The following is a 24,523-nucleotide window of genomic DNA, read 5'->3' as shown; positions in this document are numbered from 1 at the left end:
TGTCTCTATATGTGAAAATGACTGGTTTTCTTTTACGCCCTTGAACACAAATTAAAAACATTGTGCAATAAAAGCACATTTGAGGTATATACCTTATGAGTGTTTTATTGACTGACGGACAGAAAGTGTTACAACTCAAAATGATTTCTCTCAATGTGTACCTGGTCCTGCTGAGAGGACGGTTATTGAGGCAGTGCTAACATGCTAATGTGTTCCGCCTGACCTGAGTTTGCTGTTGATCTGCAGGGCTTTGGCTAGCATCTTGGCCCCCATATCCCCCATCCCGTTCCCACTGATGTCCAGTCTGGTCAGGGAGGTGTTGCTGCCCAGGGCGTTCAGGACTATGGTCAGGTCAGTCTTCAGCTTGGAGTCGGCCAATGAAAGGGAGGTCAGGGGCTGTCAGGGTGCAGGGGTTTAAACATTGGTCAGATCAAAAGACATCATTTTTGCCGCTGCTTTCATTGTTACCATTTGTACTCGTTACTACTTGTTCGCTCATTGAACCTCGATTTTCACTCATTCAAACTAATTCTGTCTATTCTCTGGCTCTCCGAAATGGAATCCATTCTGCAGGCACATTGTGATTTTTACAGTTACCTCTTCTCCATTCCCCATTTATCTTTGCATCTAGACACAGCATTTACAGTATGTATCTAGAAATGATTTGTGATGCCAATTCCAATCCAAACTAACCGTGGGGTAAAAACCTCCATGATTCCTCTTTCCACAGCGAGGAGTGATTTTCAGTTCATCTTGTGGTGACAGGTTTCATTTTTTACAAATTTCTTCCCTTGGATGTGACAGCACTCATACAGCAATACCACAGTATAAATCCAGCAGAACACTAGAACTATTTCCTTTCATATTACAGCTTGTGGTTGAATAACCCCAGTGTGTGGTCTTCTGAAAGGTCACCTCACTGGTCCTGACTGCCTCTGTGGCAAGCAGAGCCCTCCCGTAATTAAAATGGCCACAGTTCAGCACATTCACAGATGGCTACAGCACAGTGCACATTCCAGCCCCAAGGGCCTTGCTGGTCCTCACAGAGCTGGGCTGTGTGAGAGGCAGCATTTCCTGCACTGCCGTCAGAATTGCAGCTCTCTCTGTGGTTTTCTAATGGGGCTTTTGGTCTTCAACCAAGTTTTGGTATATCCAAAGACGTTCTAAATTCCATTCAGAATTGGCCTGAGCTGAGGCACTCTCAAATGATTTAACCCTCCTCTTATGTTTGGGGTTTGAACCCATTTAGTGTTTGACATCTCTTAAAAATCAGTTAACATTGATTCATGCTGATACTGGATGATTTTTCAAATTTTCCAATTTGGTGGGATGAAATGGTAAACATGCAATAAACATACTGCTATGTTAAGTCCTGTACCAAATTTGCATACAAATGTGTTGTGTGGGGTTCTTTTGACCCTCTGTAACTATAACATGTAACAAAATATACAACCATTTTTATCACAGATTTCTTTGCGGATGATTCTGGTGGTACTTCCCCATACAGGTGCCAACCTTTCACTTACCGCACTTTAGGCTCTAAAATGAGATTCATTTATGTATAAAAGACTAGTCATTTTGGAAACAATAAGAAGGCATCAAAATATTTATATTAAAATAATTGTGTGTTTATTTAAACTGTTGGGCTCAATTAGACCCCAAACATAAAATCTTAAGCACCCTGGTTGCAAGGAAACTGATGGTTCAGCCCTTTCTCCTCTCCAGGAGAAAGTAAAGAGACCTTAAATAAGAGCATTAATAGTTTTGACACAGGGGAGAGGGCTGTTTGACGACTCTGGGCGCATAACAAATGGCTCATATTAAGGGCCGAATGATAGACAGAGCTAATAAGCTGCTGCGAGAAGAACAATTATGTTTGCCACTCTACCTCCTAATGAAATGCTCTCGTTTAAATCAGGGAAAATTAAATCGATGCACTTCATTCTTTCAATTTAAGGGAATGAGTGTGACTCATTTTCACTGGGCGTATTTCCCTCCAGGCACCTCCTCAACTACCTTTTTCTGCCAGTTGGTGTTGGGCGCAAGGCTACGCCATATTGTAGAACTTACCGATTCCTCTTCCTGTAACATGTGCACCAGGTTATCCAAGACGGGTGCAAGATTCCTGTGAAAATATAAATCATATCACAATACTGAAACTCCTGGACAATACCTATGGGAAGTTAATGTGCCAGTATAGTATATATATATATATATATATATATATATATATATATATATATATATATATATAAACAAACATCGTAAAAGAGTCTTCTCAGCATAACTGCATGAATACATGCATTTCCACAGCACAAAGGCATCGCAACTACTGCGATCGGATCACTTCCCAACAATTCTGATGCATATGCCTACCATAGTCTCTCTACCAGTGCTCCTCTCTGATCTCCACCAGTGACCCTCTCTAACACCAACACCTCCCTCCAAAGCCCTGATGCACAGCTGAGCTCTTACTTTGACTTGATGTTGTTGAAGTTCTTCCCCAGTGAGAGATGGCGGATGGATCTGTTTTTTGCCAGCCATACCAGAAGTGTGGTCAGATCAGAATCCAAGCCTTGATAAAAAACAAAACAAAAATCAAAACAAAACAATAAGAAAGGAGCTGTATATGCTGGGGTTCTGAACTGTATATACCAATGTACTGAATTGCAACACTGCTTAAATTCAATCACTTATAATTATGTACATAAATGAGAAGGATACAGACATCTGAGCCAATTCACAAATAGTCTTGAAACTCTATGTGCACTCCCTGAACCAACAAAAGCACTCCCTGAACCAAGAAAATAATTACATTTTTTCACCAAAGATGATGAACATATTTTATGCTCCAGCTACTCTTTCCAAACGGCAAATTTCCACAGCAAAAAAACATTTCATTATAAACACTTCATTAAAGTCAATAGCCCCATTAGGCATTGCTAAATGACTCGATGTGAATTTTTCCTAAAGGGAGATAAACTAGGCAGGAGTAATGAGCAGATTCCAGGTAGTATCCTTTTCAATCTGCACCAGATGGGGAAGGATAATTCCTCCTTAACTTGCCATATTCAGACCTCTGAGCAACTGACTATAGCAACAAACTCAAAATAACCACAGTAGTGCTACAAGCTTAGGTGTTATTCATCCCAGTTTTATAATATATTGGCATAAAATACAAGGACATACTAAGATGGACGGTGATACGTAATATACATGTAGAAACATATGGTATATACACTCAGTGAGCACTTCATTAGGCATTTATTAGACTTAATTTTTAGACTTATTGGTCTTCTGCAGCTGTAGCATATCCACTTAGAGGTTCATGACAAAGCAATGCTGGAAAAAGAGCTTAAAAATAAACAAGAAATAAACAAGTAGCATAGATGAATAGACAGATCGATAGATAAAAAGGTAAAGAAAGACAGATGGAGAGATTGAGATATGAATGGAAGGCTCAGACAGATTGGTAATGGATGGATGGATGAGCAGATGAAGGGATGCAGACAGGAATGGGTGGTGACTTAGAGGGATGATGTAGAAATGGAGAAGTGGGTGGATGCCAGGCAGGTGGAGGAGCTGGATCATACCATTGTCAGAAATGTCCAGGCTGGAGATATTGGGGATCTCTGCTATGCAGCCTTCCAGGATCTGAGAGCCACCAGACCGCAACTGCAGTCGACAGAACAAAAGCAGCACACAGTTTGAGAAAAATCAAGGTCCAGACCCTTGGTTCACTGTCATCAGATAGAATCACATCCAGCTTATTAAACATTGTGATTATTTCTTATTTACTAAAGCCCTTGTCATACAGTATATAAAACAGCACTTTAACAACAGCATTCATTTTTTGTTATGTTTGTATTCCATCAAAAATAAATGTTGGTCAAATATCACAATTCTGACCAAATAGCCTTTCCATCATTTGTATTTGTTTTCAAAAAATTAAGACTCATTTTAACATTATGAAACCAAAGCAGGAAACCGGGGTCTGGGAATTTGTATGCAAAACAAAGCACACATACTCGTCCTTTCAAAGGGAAATCAAAAATCAAATTTTTAACATGAACCAGATGTTCGAAGTGTGTGCTGACATCACAGCTGTAAAAACAGATAAAAGCTCACAGTGGACGAAAAAAGACACGGGTGACTAGTCTGAGGTTGACACCCAGACTCAAAAAGGCTAGTGCCTCTTAAAGAGGCTATGAAAGTAAAACACCCCGTTACTCATTTTTCATCCTGTTTTGAGCGTAATCCAAACAAGGATAAGGCCACGCTCTGAAAAATCTGCCGACCAAAGCTGACGCTGGCAGCATGCTTTAAGGCCGGCCGGCCGAGGCCTTTCACCATAAAATGAGTGTTCTTGGCACGGCAGGAAAACAATGCAGGACTGCAGAAGGCTGCCAAGTTTCAGGCGAAACGGAAGCGGGGAGATTTAATGGCTGACGGGAGGGATTGAAACAAAACTGAACAGTGAAACGGGTGAGAGAAAGACCTCAGTGTCCAGGGCAAACACTATTTTGAAGCTCAATACTGCCGAGATTGAACCTGGGGGATTCGATTAAGCTCCTGGTACATGACCACTAAGCTTTAGTGCTTCCTGGTGATTCCGTGTCACATCATTCAATCTTTCTGTCTGGCAGCAGAAGGTGACTCCGGGTAACAGCACTCATTTATTAAAGGTTAGCAACCCTGTGGGCGCGGTCAGCTGAAAAGCACACACAGCTTTAGCCATTTCATAGGCTGCTGTGCAAGGAGTTCTTGGAAATTACGAGACCAGAGCAAATGAAAATAATGGAAAAGAGAGCTGGACTAAGATCTAAATCTAAATTACTGAGATCAAATTTTTCCCCATTCTGACGGTTGATATGAACATGAACTGAAGCTACCGACCCGTATCTGCATGATTTTATGCACTACACTGCTGCCACACAATTGGCTGATTAGATAATCACAGGAATAAGTAGGTGTACAAGAGTTCCTAATAAAGTGAGTGTATATTCTCACATGCACACTTGGCTTGTTGCCAATGAGTTTCAGGGTCAGGAAGTGATTGCATTAAGCTTCTGTAGCATGATACTTACACAGTGGCCAAGCTTGGATAAGCAATAAGGGAGAGAACAGAACAGTGTCAAAGCTCACAAAGAAACTGCATGTACAGCAGAGAAACAACCACACTATTCTCCAGCAGCCAGCACAGATATAAAAAGATCCTTCCAAGAAGTAGTTAATCCTACCATCCTCCACAAAAATACATTAATTCTCAGCAGATTAAATGAAGAAGGTTTCTATAACTCCAAAGGACCTCTAATTAAGCTTGCCATGCATTAGAATTCACGCGCTGTCTTTAACAATGTCATTTAATCCGTTCCTGCCGATCTCAGTGACGCTATTAGCAATGGAAATAGGCTTTCCCCTTTTTCTCATGCCAATTCAGCCTTTTGTGAAGAGATTTTGCGAAAGCCGTGTCTTGACACGTTTACTGGTCTTGTGAGAGGACCTTAAGACAATGCGTAGGGTTCAGATATTCGCTGACAGCACAAAGCTATAGAAATACTACGGTTGACTCATGCTAAGCAACAACCACACAGCCTCGTCGACTCAGAGCCACAAATAGTAAATAGTCTGTGTCAGCACCTCAAGTGTGTGGGGGCTGGGGGGTTAACCTCACCCAATCAAACTCATTTCAGATTTAATGATGCAATTATAGGCTCAGGTGGACTGGAACCAGGCTGTCCAGAATCAGAGCCCTGTGTCATCTCTGATACAAACAGATTTCTGGTGATTTTGAGCCACTCTCTCTCTCTCTCTCTCTCTCTCTCTCTCTCTCTGAGCTGCTCTCTGTCTCTGAGCCTCTCTCTCTCTCTCTCTCTCTCTCTCTCTGAGCCTGTCTCTCTCTCACTCTCTCTCTGTCTCTCTCTCTCTCTCAACCTCTGAAAGCACTGATATCGCAATGGCTGTGCAGACAAAATGTTGAAGATAATAAATCCAAACTGCTAAATGAAAATCTCATTCTTTTCACTGAGCCGATACTGACACTGACTGCAGCAGATTTGTCACACCAGTCCGTGCAATTAAGGCAACAGGCGAGTGGATAATTAGGTAACAATGGCGCGCACAGATATTCAGCACCTAGAGGCAAAAGGTTTTCCAGAGATTAGAACTGCTTAAGCTAAAATAGGACAAAATATCTCAAAGCAAAGCAGCATTTGTATGAAGTGCTTTCTGACTTGAAGATTATTTTTCAAAAAAAAAAAAAGATTAAATAATAATCAGGAATATGGACGTAAAAGCTCCTTGACATTCAGTACTGTTTTGTCTTTTTACACAAACATTTATGAAGCATTTAATATTAATTTAAATTTCATATGGTATTTCCATCATGAGCTGAATATATAAAATGAAACAGGAGCTCAGCCTCTCAAGTCGTTTGGAATTGTTCTCCATCTTACCTCGCAGCCACTAAGATCCAAGGACACTTCCTTTAGATTGGGGTTGCAGGCAAGGCCAAGCAACAGCGCTCTGAGGGCAAAATAATTTCAAATGAAATGAGACAATCATTTAAAAAAAGAAATAAAATTCACACTGAAATGGCATTTCAAGTCCCCCCCCCCCCCAAAAAAAAACAAAAAAAACAGCGCTGAATGTATCAATTCAGGGTTTGATTTTCTGTCTGAAGTAAAGCCAATTCACAGACCCCCCCCCTCTAAATGAGAACATAAAGAGGCTTTTACAGTTTTACAATGGGAGAGGATAATAAGCTAGCGCAAGCTCACTTGAGTGCTTCTGGAGGCAGTTTGGTTCCAGACACAGTGATGCTCCGGAGGGCCATGCAGCTGCTGAAAAAGCTCTTGAAAGAGGGCGGGACTTCTTTGCCTTTCCTGCGTTTAAAAGTAAACACAAAACCATAGAGCTGAGCTGAATCCAACCCTGAGTTTGACTGAGAGACACAGGGCGGTAACTATGCACCATACGCATAAGTTTTAAATACAATTCCATGAGGGCTATCAGTCCGAGTGATGTCAAGGCAGAAGCTGAACACTAGGTGCTACCAGTGACCCTTACCTGTGAGAGAAGACACTCTTTGACACATTGAGAACAGACAGATGCTCGATTGATCCCCGTAGGAGGGAAGCGCACAACTGAGGACACAAGATTTATGCACTTAGTGAGCACTATAACACCAGCAATGCACATCAAATCCTCTTCTACATGCTCCATTCTGGGACAGTATAACTACATCTGACTATGGACCAGCTAACCAACACTCATTAAGTGTTCAAACATTCAATATAAATCAATACACGTGCCAAGAAATGTATTAATAATTGGGAGGATTCCTAGGTATCTTACATTCCTAAACAATGTTAATGAATAACATGATTTATTGTAATAAAAAAATCATAACAACTGCAACAGTAAAATAGGGCAGGTGCCCTCCCTCACCACGTCCAGAGAACAGTCAGTGTTGGACAGGTCCAGGGTGCTCAGGCTGTTCGGTTGGCCCAGGAAATTGTACAGATTCTGTCAGGAGACACAAAGGCAAATGAATGGTCCATTCAGGCAGGAATGTTTACAGCCTGAAATACACCAGAGAGATACTTAAAACATGCTCACAGACTAACGCAAATGAGTTCTGGCTACTAGGCAACATTTAATCACAGCACTTTGTGTCAGCCAGCAAAATTATGTAGCAATAAATGTGAATATAAAACAATGATTTGATCTTGATTTTCTTTTTTTTTCTCGTTGATTTTGGTGAGGATTTTGGTTCATTGATGAATAACAACCAGATCATACATTCACATCTGAAAGACCTGACAGGCATTATTACTTAAACCAAGACAGTTGATAATCACAGAAGCCACTGAACCAGTTGTTTTATACTCTTCATTTTGATACACCCATGGTATCTCAGTGCCAGGGGTCATTTGACTGCCCTGCTGAAAAATCCAGTTATGCTAGCTTGGCCAGCTTGACAATTGAGCTGGTCAAGCTAGTCATAAGCTGATCTAGCAAGGTATGAGCTGGTCAACCAGCATGGCCAAGCTGATCAAAAAGCAGGTCAAGAAGCTGGGTATGAGCTGGTCAACCAGCTAGGGCTGGTAGCTTGTCTGAACTGTTTCAAAACATGACTTTTTTTTTTCAGCAGGGTAGACTGACTGGCATGACTGGCAATGGACCCCGGAATGACTCTGCTCCAGATTAAACATGCTGCAAACTTAGTCACCTCAGCCACACAGAGAAAAGATGCTTTTGTTTTCTGGAATGGCATGCATGATCACATTACTCCTCTGTGACACAGAGTTTAGCAGACAGCTCATAAATCACATAAAGAGAAGGAGGTCGATGCGGGTGAATTCACAAATTTACAGCAGCTCTCCATGACAACCACCTTGACCGGCCACGGCCTGGTCATCGACTCTGGCCCTGTGAGGAATGCCGTCCCGTGCTGTGCAAGGGGGTTGGCGTGCGCAATCAATATGGCGGAACTGATAACTTTAGTGGAGGCTGATTTAGTGGTAGGATAAGGAGGTATGAAAGAGGGAGGGGGAGCAGCGCATCTCTGAAGATTCCTCACTGGAGAGCTCAGTCTTTCTGTCTTAAGAATGACAGCACTAAGGAGCAGCTAATAGAAAATCATGTGTGTCCCATGGGATTGTGGGAACCATGAAGAGGAAGCGAGGTGGACAGCTGGAAGCTCAGTTTTCCAGGGTTTGACCTTGGATGAGTGGTGAACTGAACCCTCTAACCTCCACACACTATGGCTCTCCAACCCTGACTGGTAGACAGATGACTGAGATAATGCTCAATGAGGACTGAAATCTGGCCTGCGGATTTTATCTAACTAGGGGGCTTCAGGTTGGTAGGTTCAGCTAAATTATTATCTGAACACGGTACGTGTTCACTGACAGTGGCCAGCAGTCTAATCGGGTAGCCTATAATTTGCTATAGTGTCATCCAGGGACGGAAGGTTTTAGTTGGTAGGGTAGTAAAAACTAAAAACATATTGTGACGTCCTCATAATACTGACCACAGTGAGTAGGACTGTTATCCAACAGACTACATCTCCTACAGGAGTATGCCTTTCACTACACTGGGACAGTAAACTAATACACTAGCAGACACTATCTACAGATCTATTAGTGAGCACACCTCAGAGACAGATTTCTGCTTCTGCAGCGTTAGCTAACAGCACATGAGAGCAGTGCCCTCTCCGCAGGAGTGACCCACAAAGCACTGGCACATACCGGGAGGTCATCCCCTCGAATGACATTCCCCGACAGGTCCAGGTGAGTGAGCGAGCTGAGCATGGGCTGGTTGGCGCTCAGGGACTGGGCAAGGCTGTTCACACCTGAAATGGAAGAGAAAGTATTTTAGGAGGAGGCAAGCATGGCTCCAGCCTTTCTGCAGCGCTATGTGAGACTGCAGAGGAAGTTAATTGGCATATTCTGCTTGCATACCAAGAGTGCACTTCTTCCTCTTATTGAGGCATCTATAAATACAATGGTGCAGATCAAAGCGAATGAAAATGTCAAACTTTTCCAAAGAACTTAACCTGCTCAAAATGTCCATAGAGTTCAGCAAGCTACGGAATACACCATTCTGTTAATTCAACTCACTAAAGACAACCACAAGACCTAGTCAACTCAACCTGCTCAAGATGACCATAGTGTTCAGCAAGCTACGGTTTACACCATTCTGTTAATTCAATTTACTAAAGACAACCACAAGACCTAGCCAACTCAATCTGCTCAAGATTCCCACAGCACTCCACAAACCCACATTTCTGAAGAAAAGAACAGCACTCAAGACATCGTCTTCTTAAAATGACAATGTGAATGAAACAATTAAAGCTGGGGTAGGCAATATTGTTGGTAATATTTCATGAAATTCTCTTCACATTTTGACAGCTAGCAAAAACCAACCGATAACCAAATCTGATATCTGTGACTGTGCAAGGACAGATTTTCAGGGACTTTCGTTTTTCATCGATCCCGGTAGCTAACATCCAATGAGGGCAGTTCTCAGCCAGGAGCCGGCCTATCAAAATTGTGACGTGCATCCCCGAGAGGCTCACTGGAGAGGAGGGGGCGGGTCTTTTACTGCTGTATACTTTCAAAATCTTTCTTCTTCTGCCCAGATTCTACTCACGCCCAAAGATCGCCCACCCCAGCTTTAAGGGAAAGTGCAGAGGTTTCCATCCTATCAGTGATTTTCTGCTTCATTTGTTGAACGAGTCGACCCACAAGCATGTTCGCAGACTGGCCAAAAACAACTAATATGTATGGAAATGCAATGCAAATAACCCTTGACACTTGCATTATTGATGTGGCAGCCCTTAATGTTGAATTCAGTAGCAGGGCTCCATAGAGTAAGTGGGGGAATCCCCTGCTGTTAGTGACATTTCTTTGAAGCAACAGCTGCCAATCAAGCCGATTGTTTGACATAGGCTGACTGCTTAATTACTGCTCACATAATGTAGTACCTGCTAAACTGTTTGGTTCCAGGACACTTGTGCCGAATAGATTAATTATACTGCACCCATATCTGCCATCTGTTTTACTTCAGGAACACCAGTTCTGATTGCATCCGTATGGAGCAATGGCATAATGCATTTTGAGCAATGGTGGGAAACCCTGGGGATCAAGGCTTATAGGCTTGAAAAATGTTACTTTCATTGATACTGACCATACATCAAACCTATATAAATGTACAGACATTCAAAATGCAAAAACTGACCTCAAGTAAATACTGCCTGACATGAAGTGGTCTCCAGAACGCCTGTGCTTCTCACGTGTTGGGGGGCCTACTCTACATCACTTCATCGATTAACAGCAGAGATTCAGCTCACTCAGAGCATTGCCACGGGGTCAATCAATGAGTGTCATCTGACCTGACTGCATTTGGCTCACACACATAAGCCAGTCCAGCAGGGAGCAGTACTTAAATTGCAGTGTCCCGAGAGGCTCACAGGACTGGTGAGGATGACGGTGGCTTTAGAAGACTTCACTCATCTACTGTAATCACCAGACAACCACGCTGAATTCTGACCGTACACTGATAGGCTGGAGAGACAGAGTCAATTATGACTTTCAGCTGTCGGAGAGTCCGTCTGGAGACGGAGAGTTTTTATTCGTGTGGGAGGCAGCGTGGAGGCTTATGGTTATTGTCTCTTTTCTTTTGCAACAGCTGCATTTGGCAGGAGCCTGTCACCTCTCAGAACATTGTGACAAGCCCACCAGACCTCACTCTTGGGACACATTCACATCATGGGGACAGATTTTGATTTGCTCAGTAAAGACAGGACTTTCTGGAAGGGGAACAGGGATCCCTACGTTCAGAAAGACACTGAAATCAGCCCAGCCAGAATAACCTGTCTTCCTCAGTGGGGTCCCATACTATAATTGTGACACTTTGGAATTGCTTTGCAGAACACTGTGCTAGTATATGAGACAGTGTACATAAATTCAGAGACCGCTATTATCAGCCACCAACAAAAGCTTCTGTCACCACCTGCCACTCTCTGTCCATCTCAATGATAAGAACGTGTATGGGACATACACCAGCAAAATTGCGCTACTCTACTCAGCTTGGACGTTATTTTATATGTGTTTTATTTATTCAACCATATTTATTTATTTCATATTGATGATACATAGGCTAGGCTATTCATAATGCATTCATTTATTGCGTGATTTACTATTGTCGTAATTGAGTAAAAGGTTAGGGATTGTTTTTGTGCTTTTAAAACAAGGACAATTAAGGCAAGCATCCACAAAAAACTGAGTAATGAACAGATCAAATGACCAACTAACCGACCAACCAAAATATCCATCTATAAAATTGCACTTTTTTCATGCACATTCATGGCCACTTGCGTTATTTTTGCATGTACTCTATAGATAAATCGGGTGTGAAGAGAGGCTGTTGTTTCAGTTCTCCATTAAGACCCTTCCAGTTTAGCTGTTCCTCATTGGGTAGCAATGGCCACTCTGCTACTACATTAAACTCATTAAACATTTAAGTGCTGCAGCGTGGCTCCTGCCGTGAACAAGCAATCTCTCAGCTCCAAAATTAAAGGTTCCTCTCCCTCTCTCCTCTCCAAGACACAGAACACCACCCCTGCTTCTGAAACACATCAATTCCGAGCTAAACAGGGGGTCGTTAGAGCGTTCTAATGTGTGCCTGAATCTAATGCACGGCCAAACAAATTAACAGCCATCAATTCATTAGGGGCCATTAACTGCAAGTGGTTTATCAAGGCAAATGGAGATCAATGGGTCGAAAGTCGATCGTTTCACAGCCGGGCCTACTACCATGATACACGGTTTTCCCTTTCCATGCAGGACTGTAGCTAAAACTTTACAATTGTTCAAGAGCAACAAGGTGGTCTACTGGAGGACTCATCTTCTTAAGACACTGTTCGAGCACATGGATGGGCCTCATAGACCGGGCTTAAATCCTGACCACACTGACTGCAGGCAGCAGCACTGCAGAGTGAATCATAATTGCCGACAGTATCTCTCAGGGTTAAGGAGAGCCAGTTGGTCTTCAGTTGTCCCGGACTAACATCTCAATGCTCTCTAGCACCCCTCATTGGTTGACTGGGCACCTGCAAGCTGCTTGCTAAAGCTTAGCATGAGGTGTCTTCCTCTGGCTCATGTTTGTGCAAGGTTGGCTTGTGGGCAGCATCTACATAAACTAGGAACACATTTCAATATCATAGAAATACTGTATATATGTCTGTGTAAATCATTAATAAAATAAGGACTCTGCCACACTGTGGATCAGAGGTACGATAATAATACATTCAGGAAAAAATATGCAGCTTTAGGCAGCCAAATGGAGAAACATAATTTACCTTTGGGTGATAATGACGTTTTGGAGAGATTTAAATGCTCGAGCCCATTTCGCAGTTTGGCAAACTGCACGCTCAGTGAGTAGATGCCTGTAGAGAAAACACAAAGATGGCAAATTAGTCGCAAGACCATTGGTGAGAAAGGGAGGAGCTGTCCCTCCACTCCTGCAAATGAAGCACACAATCTTCCATACATACAGGCAGAAGTGGATTTATAACCTGAACCTTCTTGCTAACCGCTGCACCAGCATGCTGAATTATGATGAGTGACAGGGCGTGATATCGTATATAATGTGTCATTGATTAATTCCATCCTCAGCCCTGACGGATAAAGACAAGGCAGCAAATGTGGAGGAGCGGCTATAAATCTGTGTATATGTGAGCAGGAACACCACAAGTAACTAAGAGCCTTGGCTTCTTCTGTCTGTTGACTGAAGCTGCCCATTTGAGAATAGCAGCCATTCCTGAGGCAGATACATATTGGTTTCTCCCCTCAATGTCAGTCACCTCCCACAGAGCAATCAGATACTATTGAAATCCATTTAAATGACAAGCTTTAGGTGATGGCATGTGCTTTAGGTACAGAAGCTCTTACTCTGACAGCAAGCACACAACTACTACGTTGGACTTCCCTTGATATTACCATCTTACATTGAACTACTAGCAGCTGAGTGATAAGATGTGATTTTTTTTATTTAAAAATGGTATTGGATTATGTACTGGATAAATCAGATAGGCTTCAATCATACAAAGTGGTTGCTAGATAGGCAGTTACATTACATTCCATCACATTTTTCTGAAAATATTAAAATAAATACAAAAACTCATGGTATCAACATAGATTTATTGGAAGAGCTGCCAGCAAATTGAACAGCGAAGAAAATATATGTATCCTGCACTGAATTTCTGAGAGAAGGAAACCTCTTTCTGAAAAAAATGAGATGGGAAATGATGTATATTTTAGTATAATATTTAATAATCCTGAAGAGTGACTCTTCAATAATGAAACTGTCAAATTAGTTCTGAAGGAAGTACGCCATAGCCCAAAGACAGCTTAAATAATTAAAAAGAATAACTAAAGGAAAAAGGGTACATATATTTTCGAACCGTGGGACCTGTCACAATGTATTATACAGTAGGTGGCTTATTGCAGAATAAAAATTTGTAAGATTAAAATGTGTCAAATCAACATTTCAACATGTAATGACAGTATTGCTAGTTTTATCATCTGTCTATTCTAATATAAAGTAATGAAAAAGCTGTAACAGCAGCAAGCAGCCGTGTACTGTATTGTACTAGCCTCAGTAGCAGCATGTGGAGCTGTACTGAGTGTCGGAGATGAGCCCATACCTCTGTCTTCCAGAGAGTTGTTGGCGAGGTTGATGGTGTGAAGCCCTGAGTTGCTGTTGTGGGCGAGAGCATTGGCCAGCTTCTGTGCAAAGTCACTGCACAGGCAGAAGACAACACAAGGTTAGAAAACACAGAAATATACTGCCAACCGTTCAAGATATTTGATGCTAAGGTCACATCTTATCTAGAGGGACACAATGGAACTGTTCCTCTCAAAAATATTGGAAAGCGACATATCCAATATTTAAAATATAAAATATTGAATATAAAATATTTAACATTCATTGTCATTTATGTCATATTTAATCCATAATCTAAAACAATGAGATGCCTATATTGTATAAAAATATTTTCTGTCTAACATTGTGCGCGGACATGTGTGATAGGCAACTGTTCCAAGTGAACTGCAGGTCATAGTGCCAAATCTCAGGTGAGGACCACATCTGACTGTATTATCCAAGTTGGCATAATGAACAGCAACATAGTAGCAGTGGCTACTCAGTAGGACTCACGTTTTCAGTCCAGCATTGTCCAAAACCAGCTCTTCTAGTCGAGTGGTCCGGGACACAACTCGTAGAATCTGGTCACACACATCTGCAGACTAAAATAAAAACACATAAACACATAAGCAAACTGACAAATTGCACAGACACACACACACACATACAAACACACAAGCACACTTATTGTCAGAATGTACACTTGCACACTCACAAATATACTAACACATGGTGCACAGGACTATCCTCTCAAAACACCGACAACCACAGTAACAGAGAGCAGGTCCTGCTCTTCTATTGAGAATTCATGAGATCCCCCCCCCCCCCCCCCAAAAATCGCAACAAGTATTTTAGTACATGTATTGATATTTAAAATCTCAATTATTAGACTTTTTGCTAAATAGGACAAAAAGTGTAGCCAATGAGGTGAGACAGTTTTGACTCATTAATAACATTTTCTACTTGAGAGAAAAAATAAGATCTTAAGTCTTATTACAAAACAGACCGTTTTTGCAGGCTTTCATGTTTAAAAAACCCTTAATTTCCAATAGTTCTCCCTCTAAAATACAGAATTTTGGTATTCACTGTATGATTTGATTTGTAGTATTACCAACACCTCTTTTTACGGCAGTAGCTCTCTCACACAGTGGAAACTAAATGGCCACTCTAAGTCAGCCATTTGACCTCCTCCCTGCTTCATTCTGAATCACCATCGCACTCCATTACCACTGACACGCAAAAATAATAGGCTTCCCAGAGAGCCGCACTGCTTTGAACCTTTTTCCACACACAAATGCCGTCTTTTCCCCCTTCTCTGCCTCTAGGAGACAGAAAAGCTGGGGCTGTCCGTCAAGCGATTCGTCAGCCAGCCAGGATTTGGGAGGGGAGGGGGTGTAATGAAGTCAGCTCACCCCCACCCTACTGCCTTCCATTCCCACTGTACTTTATGTCACTAGTTTCACAATGGAATAAAGTGCTGCAGGGTTTTCATGTGGAATAATTTCTCCCATGTCAAAGTAACTAATGGAAAGGTCTTAACTTAAACTGATGCCAAAGGGGAAATATATTGAGTTTTTAAAAAATCTAACAACATACAGTAAAGTCTATTCTACAAATGTGTGTGAATAACGCTTCAGAGTAACACACACTGATAAGAATGATACTATGGAATTTCAAGCAGTGCTGCCAGGTGAGTCAGTCGCAGTGTTGACAACATCCTGTTTATCCAGTCATTGATCACCATACACTGACCAATCCAATGTCTGCCAAACCACAGGACGGGAATTTTATCACTTCCTCTAAGAGTAATCAGTATATCTCCCTGAGACCGCTCCTTCAAATGGACGATGGTTCTCCTTCATTCATCCTCTGAGCGTGCCTGAACGGGTTCCCGCCGTGCTGAGCTGTGTGAAATTCCTGTGAAGCTTGACTAGTCGCGTCGGCAACCGCCCGCAGACTGCAGGTGTGGCGTCCTCCTCATAGCGGCCACACCGCAGGCCCTGTGTCAGCAAACACCCCTCTCTCCCCCTTCACCCCCCCTCTCCACCCACGCAGTGCAGGAAACTTCACACAGCCCCGAGACTCCATCATCTTATTTCAGTATCTACTGTGCAGCATTTCACTTCAGGGTGACAACGCTTTCACCAGGATAGACATTGATACTGAGCTAGTATAAGGGGGAACTCAACTTCATAATATAATAATAATAATTTGTTATTTAGCTGATGCTTTTATCCAATGCGACATACAGTTGAATAGACTAAGTAGGGGACAATTCCCCCAGGAGCAATGTGGGGTCAAGGGCCCAACAGCTTTGCCGATCTTATCATGGCTACACCGGGGCTTGAACCACCAACCTTTTGGGTCCCAGTCATGTAACATAACCACTAGGCTACAGGGTGGTACAACATCAGACTTTTATCATAGTTTTTTTCCCCAAAGCCCTTCCCCAAAGTAGGCCTTGTGAAGAGGGCGCTGAGAGAATATAGAGTGATCTGCCAGAGGCATGAAGGCTACTCAAGTACTGAGCCACCGCCCACTGCTCAATGGCTATTCTTCTTATGAAATAGTTGATATGGGAAGTTTAAATAGTTCATATGGGAAGTTAAAATATCTACACAGCTAACCTGACAAAAGCCTTAAATAGGTCTAATCTTTCATTGGTAATACCACAATGGAGTTAAAATGGTTATAGTGTTATGTTGTTACTGCCAATTTGTTGCGACTGTCAGAGGCTGGTGACGCAATAGCACACGTCACACAAACAGCCCTTATCACTCAGGTAATTAGCAAATGCCATAATTCCATCACTTGTCTTGGAAGTGTCTACACCAATGAGATTGACCAATAAAACATTCAACATACCAGCTTGTAATCCTTGATACAGAGCTTTGTGAACCACTGGTTAAGTTCCAGAACAGCAATGATGGCCACTAAATCCCTGTCATGTAGAAAAAGACACAGTTAATCAACAGTTTTTTGTTCATAATTTGACACTTGGAAAACACACCAATACATTCTCAGAGTTCATTCAACTCTACCAGTGTTCATATGAGTCCATCAGGGACATCCTTGGTGAAGTTTATTCAGGGAGTACACTAAGGAGTTACCTGTTTTCAAGATGAATAAAATCTTGTAGGTTTAATTCCCGTGTATCATGGGTTAAATAGATTGTATCCACATCCTGTTTGCAACACAGAAACAAACAGAACAGAAAAAAGCCATTAAGCTACTATATCTAAAAGATCAAACACATTTAGGAATAAAACTGTAAATACTTATAAATTCTATCAATACAGTTGTGAGATCAAGTAAAATAAATCAGAAAGCCTACATGAAAAGGCACACCTCAAAATGGTGTTATGATGTGAAAACTATATTCTACAAAACAACATTTCAGAACGTTTCTGGTTCATGTGTCATATACACTCAGTGAGCACTTTATTAGGTAGACCTGTACACCAGCCTATTAATGCAAATATTGAATCAGCCAATCATGTGCCAGCAACTAAATGCATCAACGCATGTTCAAGAGGTTCAGCTGTTTTTAAATCCAAATGTCAGAATGGGGGAGAAATGTGATCTTTGACCGTGGGATAATTTCTGGTGCCAGACAGGGTGGTTTTCACACACAACAGTCTCTAGAGTTTGCAGAGAATGGTACAAAAACTAAGAACATCCAGTGAGCAGCAGTGGTAATAACCACACATTACAACAGTGGTATGCAGAAGAGCATCTCTGAACACACAAAGCATCAAACTTCTTATGAGGATAGGCTACAGCAGTCTAAATAATTCTAATAAATACCTAATAAAGTGCTCACCAAATATATGTACTCCTAAAGCCTTCATGAAGCATGTATAATGCATTCATTAATATATCAATACATTCTTTCCTTTTAAGTTCCAGATATGAGAAAAATAAATCTGTCTTGGCCTCCTGTCATGTAAGAGTAAGCTAGTACTCTAGTAACTGTTGTGGCTAGCTGTCCATCCAATTGTCATTTTTCATGGCTTTCCTGGAGTATACCCTGAAACTTGCATTTCCTTCAAAGGCTAAGACAACTTCTTTAATTCACAAAAGCATGACCTTATTTTAATGGCTTGCAACCATAGTAATGTTTCAACAGAGAGAGAGAAGCAGCGGAAACAAGACAGATACAAACCCATTGCACTTCTTCCCGGTAGGGCAGTCCCAGCCAGTCACAGACACACTTGTACGTATGCGAGAAGCCACCTTGGAGGCAGTCAGGCAGACACACAAACAGAAAGGCAGACAGACAAAGACGAATGTCAATGCCAGCAGTCTTAATACACTGCTGCAAACTTTACATAGTTAATAATGAAATCACCCACTGAGAGCACACAATAACAAATACCACTCAAAAAAAGGCCATATGTACAAACATTTGTTTGCACTAAATGATAATAGGTTTTGACAATATATTCTTTCAGTACAAATCACCATAAATGCTGTGAAATCCTGAAATGAATATGCATGATGCTTGCCTACCAATGCTAGATTAAGGGCAAGACCAATGAAAGGGCAATGTAATAAAATGTCTTTAGATAAAAGCTTTGCCAACACAAATAATACTTATTTTATTCATGTCTACTGCATTCAGATATGAAAGACATTAAGGGATATATTAAACTATACTGCAATAATTCAACTATGACAATCGAGTCAGGACAAGAAATGGAGGTGTTTGTGCCAAGAATTGGAAAAATCTCATCTCTAAGACATGGTGAGAACATAGTTTGCATCCAGTATTCACAGGTGTGCTTCACGATGGTTAATGTGTGTTTATCAGACCTACGAGGTAATGACGATGCTCATTATTACCACAGGGTCCTGGTTCTGGCACATTCTGACTGTCCCACAGAGCCTGCAGGCTTGTAATTCTTTCGGGAGGTTCCATTACCAGCTTCTTCATCACCTTTCTGTTCACAAACAACAACAACGGCTCCATTATCATTCCGACACATCACTGGGATTAATCTCTTCTTTCTCACCCAGACAAGCAGAGGGCCATCAGAACATCATGTTGCTGCTGTTAATGACAGTGTTTATGAACCAGCAAATTTCCTTCTGGCTGCACAGAAAATGGTCAGCACAGAGCAACATCCTATCGCACTGCAGTTCTATCAAGCCAGAAAACACCATTTGTTGTTACAACCTCTCTTCATTTGCTGCTTAGCCTGGCATCATATAATATCACCTCAAAAAAGGCTAGGACTTACTGCGCCATGTATTGAAAATGTCATCATAAATTAAGCAGCTGCTCTCTACTTCCACCATAGTGAAATTCAATCATTAGGGAGGGTCTGATTGTTCCCTATAAAGGCTTCAGGCTATAAGGCAGTGGAGAGACAAGCCAGAGACCTCTGTGGCCAGATAATTTCTTAGCTCCAAGTGCTCAATTAAACCACACAATCTTGTTATGCCACAAGGGTCAGAATTAAGGGTTCCCCTGAGACTCACTGTAAGGTTACACTTCATTACATTCTGCCTTGCTATAAGTACAGCGAGCAGACAAAGTTTGAACCTTTCAGCACTAAAGCACAAACACAACACCTTGTGGACCTGCGTTCTACACATAACCATGTAATAATGAGACAAACTGTCTTAGAAAGCACATAAGGCAATGACACTTCAGATTATAACAATAAGCCCAAGGAGCAGGGAACCCTCCCGTTGCAATGCATCACATGTGACCAACCCAGCTATAATAATAATAATAATAATAATAATAATAATAATAACTAGAAATACCGATCAGGAAAAAGCCTCTCCCCGCCTTCCCTTCCACTGCCTGGGTCTTTCCCAATGCACTGCAATCCCAATTTCAATATGAGTCCCTTTTATATTGCAGACCATGACTCACCACAGGAGGAATATGCCTTGTAAATATGTTGATATGTTGGGACACTGAGATGGTTAAATTATGCTAGACTGTTAAGTTAGCATAAATAAAGAAAGTATATTCATGTCCAGATTGAATAACCAGGCTATATGCATTTCACGTACTTGCGCTACGGTATAGATTTAGTGCAAACCATGAGTATAAGTATATAGACAATTTTATTTTTAGACAATTTTTGTCACACCTCTTTTTCAATTGGCCATATGACCTTGACCTTGACCTCTGACCTATATAGGTGTCATTTGAGATATATGTGCCCCAAGAAATATGTGCTTGTCCCAATCCTACATATAGTTCTCGAGTTATCAGCAAAAAATCGTTTTCCAAGATGGCCGCCCTACCAGATGAAAAGTAGGTCAAGGTCACAAACAACAAATAGATGTTCAGTAACTTCAGTAAACATACATCTCTGATGCACAAGGACTAGTTCCACGGCCTTGCGCTTTCTGAGATTCCGCCGCCACTAAATTAAATTAACCAGGCAGAATAAAAAAAATGTTTTGAGTGTGGTTTTGGACTAGTGGGTGGACATGGAGTCTGATGACACATATAATTCCTGCGTATAAGCCAACCCCCATGGGGGAGGCTTAGATAAAAGCAGAAACAAGCATTGAGAATTTGTTTTTGAATAGAATGATTAAGAAAATAAAGAAAAAAAGGATGATAACAGATATTGTCCTGTATGTCCTTCGAGAGCAGGGAATTCCAATCTTGGGCCAATGTGGGTGCAGTTTTTTTTATTTTACCCCAGCACTAAGAGCTAATTCAATTTATCAATCCACATGACCTTGTTCTGAACCTTGACCTCAATGGGACTGATGAGACCCCAGACAGCAAAAAGCTAAGCTCCATCTGAATTTTCAGGTAGCAACTGCATTGTGATTTTACAGCATCTAGTACATGATCCCCTGCTGTCTGTAGCGCATCAGACCCCACACAGAGGCTTATCTCTCAGTAGAGTGGGAGGAGAGAAGGCAGGGTGACCTACACAGCAGACAGGCCAGGACAGATCCTCTGCTGACAGCCGCCTATGTGGCCAACCACCTCATCCACGTCCTCCGTAGAGCCCAGCTTCATGGACAGCAGGCCCCTGTCATACTCCACCACCAACTGAAAGAGGCGAACATCACAACTGACGGACTGTCGCGTAGCCCAGGATTTCAAATCAGTAAAGTTCTACCGGTAGAAGTGAAATGCTGGGGGAAATACTGGAAGCAATGAGGCTAATTCTCTGTTCTCTGTTGTTTAGAAGCTTTATAGAATTTACACAGAGTTACTTTATCGTTTTCTCTGTTGAGTTTTTCATTACATTTTCTTGATCAAACCATCTTTAATTATTTTCCATAAAGGTGTTTGGAAATGTTATGAGAATTAATGTTATAAGACTTCAAGCTCTTAACTAATTAAGTACCACTTAATGCAAAGGACTCGCAGTGAATCCTCTGGGCAGTGTCAACGTCATCATTCAAAAGCGAGACAATTCACTAATTCAGTAGACATTTGCAGAACGGTGCTTTTCAAACTCCTGAATACCATAATCCTATGGCTGGCTTGAGTCTTTGTTGTGCAATTACCCGGCAATAGGTAGTTATCAGTGCTGTCTACTTACGGTAACCACGTAATTTAAAAGATACTTTTTTCAAACACCACGCCTTGATCTATATTGCATATGATATCACAAGCCACAGCAATGATGGTGGTATGCTGAGTGAATTATGACAGGAAAGGTTAAATCATGATGTGATCTTGGCTACAAACCCATCAAAGTGAGGCAAATCACACTTATTCCTATTCTAAATTTTCTTATTTCTCATTTAAGGCAGGTGATACATAAGGCTGTAATTTTATATACAGAAATGTGGAGCCATTTGTAAAACAAAAACTGCAACAACAGAAAACATGAGAAAGAAAAAAAGCAAGCTTTTCATTTAATAGACATACAGTTTTTTCAAAAATCCTGATTAATTATATATTCATCTAGCTGCTAGCCAGGCAAGTTATGTAGAAGTAAGCCATTATTTACTGTTGTATCTCTGCCATTATTTACAGAATGCACCGCCCACACTTTGTTAGCATGCTACATTCCCAACATTGCTTATAGGAAACACAAAAATATCAACACATAGTTTGCACACATCATTGAATATATATTTTGACATAGCACGCAACTGGGCAATCCAAATTGGCAGAAATGAAGGATACCCAGCTAAAAGGGATTATTATTTGCCCACCGTGTCAATATTATGCCAAATATTACTCTGATAAATTTGCCGATGTAAGTGATTTGAATGGAATTGTGATTTTGTTAAAGTGCAGCTCATATCTGATCTACCTGGGTGGGCTTGTTGCAGGTGATTCCATTTATTTCCAGATAATTGAAGCTATGTTCCACCTGAAACAGACAAGGAGCAAAGTATTATTATATTATTATATGGTACGGTATGGCATTGCAACACAGGGCTGGTCCCATGTCCAGAAATATGGCTCTTCCAGGCCCACAGTCTATGTATACAGTTGCATGTTCAAAACATATCTTCAAAAATGTATATCCTGGACTGGAATTGAACTGCATTCAACCACCAAAAGTCTGGGCGAGTCTCAGAATTACAAACTAGAGTGGCGAAAGGTCATTTCTATTACAGATGAGGGCGTCATAACAGGCCACTTGACATTAAGAGAGTGTGGGAGAGAATAAGCATAAGAGCGGCTGGGAGAGGCAAAATTAAGTGTATGCACTACTGATCACCGCATTACACTTGATTACACTGTGTATGGGGGTTTTATTACATGAGAGTTACAGATTTTAGTGATATAATGTATGCTGCAATTTCAAGATAATAATGATCAACAACATTTACATTTACATTTACATTTTAGTCATTTGGCAGATGCTTTTAATCCAAAGCGATTTACAAGTGCATAGGTTCTACCATAAGTCAAAGCATCACATCCAGAAACTAGCAAAATACACATGAAATGCTGTTCTAAACATAGTTGTCATCAGAAGTGCATTTTTCTTTTTTCTTTTTTTTTTGGGGGGGGGTTAGACAAGGATAGGGATATCAGAAAGGAGGGGCAGGGGAAATCAGGAGGGAGGACTAAGGTAGAGTTTGAAAAGGTGGGTGGGTTTCTGCGTCGAAATAGGGGGAGGGATTCTGCTGTTCTGACAGTGGTAGGCAAGTCATTCCACCACTGAGGAACCAGAACGGAAAACAGGCGTGAACGTGCAGCTCGACCGCCAGGTGCACGTAGAGAGGGAACAGAGCTGGCAGACCGGAGTGGTCTAGCTGGGGAGTAGGGAGTGATCAGGGATTGTATGTAAGGTGGGGCAGTCCCCTTAGCAGCCTGAAATGCCAACACTAGGGCCTTGAAACGGATGCGTGCGGCAATAGGAAGCCAGTGGAGGCCAATGAGAAGCGGGGTGACATGAGCCGACCTGGGCTGACTGGTGATCAGGTGGGCTGCAGCATTCTGGACCAGCTGGAGGGGCTTGATGGCACACGCTGGGAGACCGGCTAGGAGGGAGTTGCAGTAATCCAGGCGGGAAATGACGAGCGCCTGGACTAGGAGCTGGGTGGCTTTCTCAGTCAGGAGATGACGGATACGGCGTATATTATACAGAAAGAACCTGCATGTTCTGGCAGTGGACGATACTTGCGGAGCCAGGGTGAGGCAGTTATCAAGAGTCACCCCAAGATTCTTTGCCGTACGGGAGGAGGAAACTACAAAGTCCTCAACAGTCAATGAGAGGTCGATTGACGGAGAGGACTTAGCAGGGATGTAGAGAAGCTCAGTTTTGGCAAGGTTGAGCTTCAGGTGATGGGAAGTCATCCACGCAGAAATATCAGCCAAGCAGACAGAGATCCATGTGGTGATTTGGGTGTCGGGGGGGAAGGAAATGAAGAGTTGGGTGTCATCAGCGTAGGAATGATAAGAAAAGCCATGGGAAGAGATAACAGAACCAAGAGACATGGTGTATAGCGAGAAGAGGAAAGGCCCAAGAACCAAGCCCTGCGGGACTCCAGTTCGTAGGGGGTGAGGGTCGGAGACTGAGCCCCTCCAAGTCACCTGGTAGGAGCGACCAGAGGTAGGAGGAAAACCAAGCGAGTGCAGAACCTGTGACACCCATCCCAGACAGCGATGAGAGCAGAATCTCATGGTTGACTGTATCGAAGGCGGCCGACAGGTCGAGGAAGATGAGGACAGAGGAGAGGTCATCAGGTGTGAGTGATGAGGGGGGTGGGGGGGAGGGGGGGCCAGAAGAGAGGAGAAAGTTGAAAACAGTTTGCGGGGATTAGAGGCGACCGCGTTAATTTTCGAGTGAAAGAAGGAAGATTTAGCTAGAGAGACAGAGGAATGGAAAGATGATAAGAGGGCATGGAA

The 24,523-nt window shown here is 42.0% G+C and overlaps 1 protein-coding gene across 3 annotated transcripts in view; it reads right to left on the bottom strand.

Moving 5' to 3' along the window:
• LOC133136825 (F-actin-uncapping protein LRRC16A) overlaps nt 1-24,523 on the bottom strand; it is a 69,390-nt gene that overhangs the window by 21,753 nt on the left and 23,114 nt on the right. For all 3 annotated transcript variants that reach the window (XM_061254589.1, XM_061254591.1, XM_061254592.1), the window contains exons 4-21: nt 22,473-22,532; nt 21,129-21,250; nt 19,060-19,157; nt 18,380-18,450; nt 17,325-17,398; nt 17,080-17,155; nt 14,728-14,816; nt 14,216-14,310; nt 12,869-12,955; nt 9,255-9,358; nt 7,450-7,527; nt 7,069-7,145; nt 6,780-6,884; nt 6,456-6,525; nt 3,594-3,675; nt 2,476-2,575; nt 2,071-2,125; nt 224-396 (exon numbers count right to left, since the gene is read on the bottom strand). In XM_061254589.1, the coding sequence (XP_061110573.1) occupies nt 224-396; nt 2,071-2,125; nt 2,476-2,575; nt 3,594-3,675; nt 6,456-6,525; nt 6,780-6,884; nt 7,069-7,145; nt 7,450-7,527; nt 9,255-9,358; nt 12,869-12,955; nt 14,216-14,310; nt 14,728-14,816; nt 17,080-17,155; nt 17,325-17,398; nt 18,380-18,450; nt 19,060-19,157; nt 21,129-21,250; nt 22,473-22,532 (1,616 nt within the window). The remainder of the gene's footprint in view (nt 1-223; nt 397-2,070; nt 2,126-2,475; nt 2,576-3,593; nt 3,676-6,455; nt 6,526-6,779; nt 6,885-7,068; nt 7,146-7,449; nt 7,528-9,254; nt 9,359-12,868; nt 12,956-14,215; nt 14,311-14,727; nt 14,817-17,079; nt 17,156-17,324; nt 17,399-18,379; nt 18,451-19,059; nt 19,158-21,128; nt 21,251-22,472; nt 22,533-24,523) is intronic.

Source organism: Conger conger, chromosome 9 (assembly GCF_963514075.1).
Source record: "Conger conger chromosome 9, fConCon1.1, whole genome shotgun sequence".
NCBI classification, from domain to species: Eukaryota; Metazoa; Chordata; class Actinopteri; order Anguilliformes; family Congridae; genus Conger; species Conger conger.
This window is presented reverse-complemented; position numbering and strand designations above follow the sequence as displayed.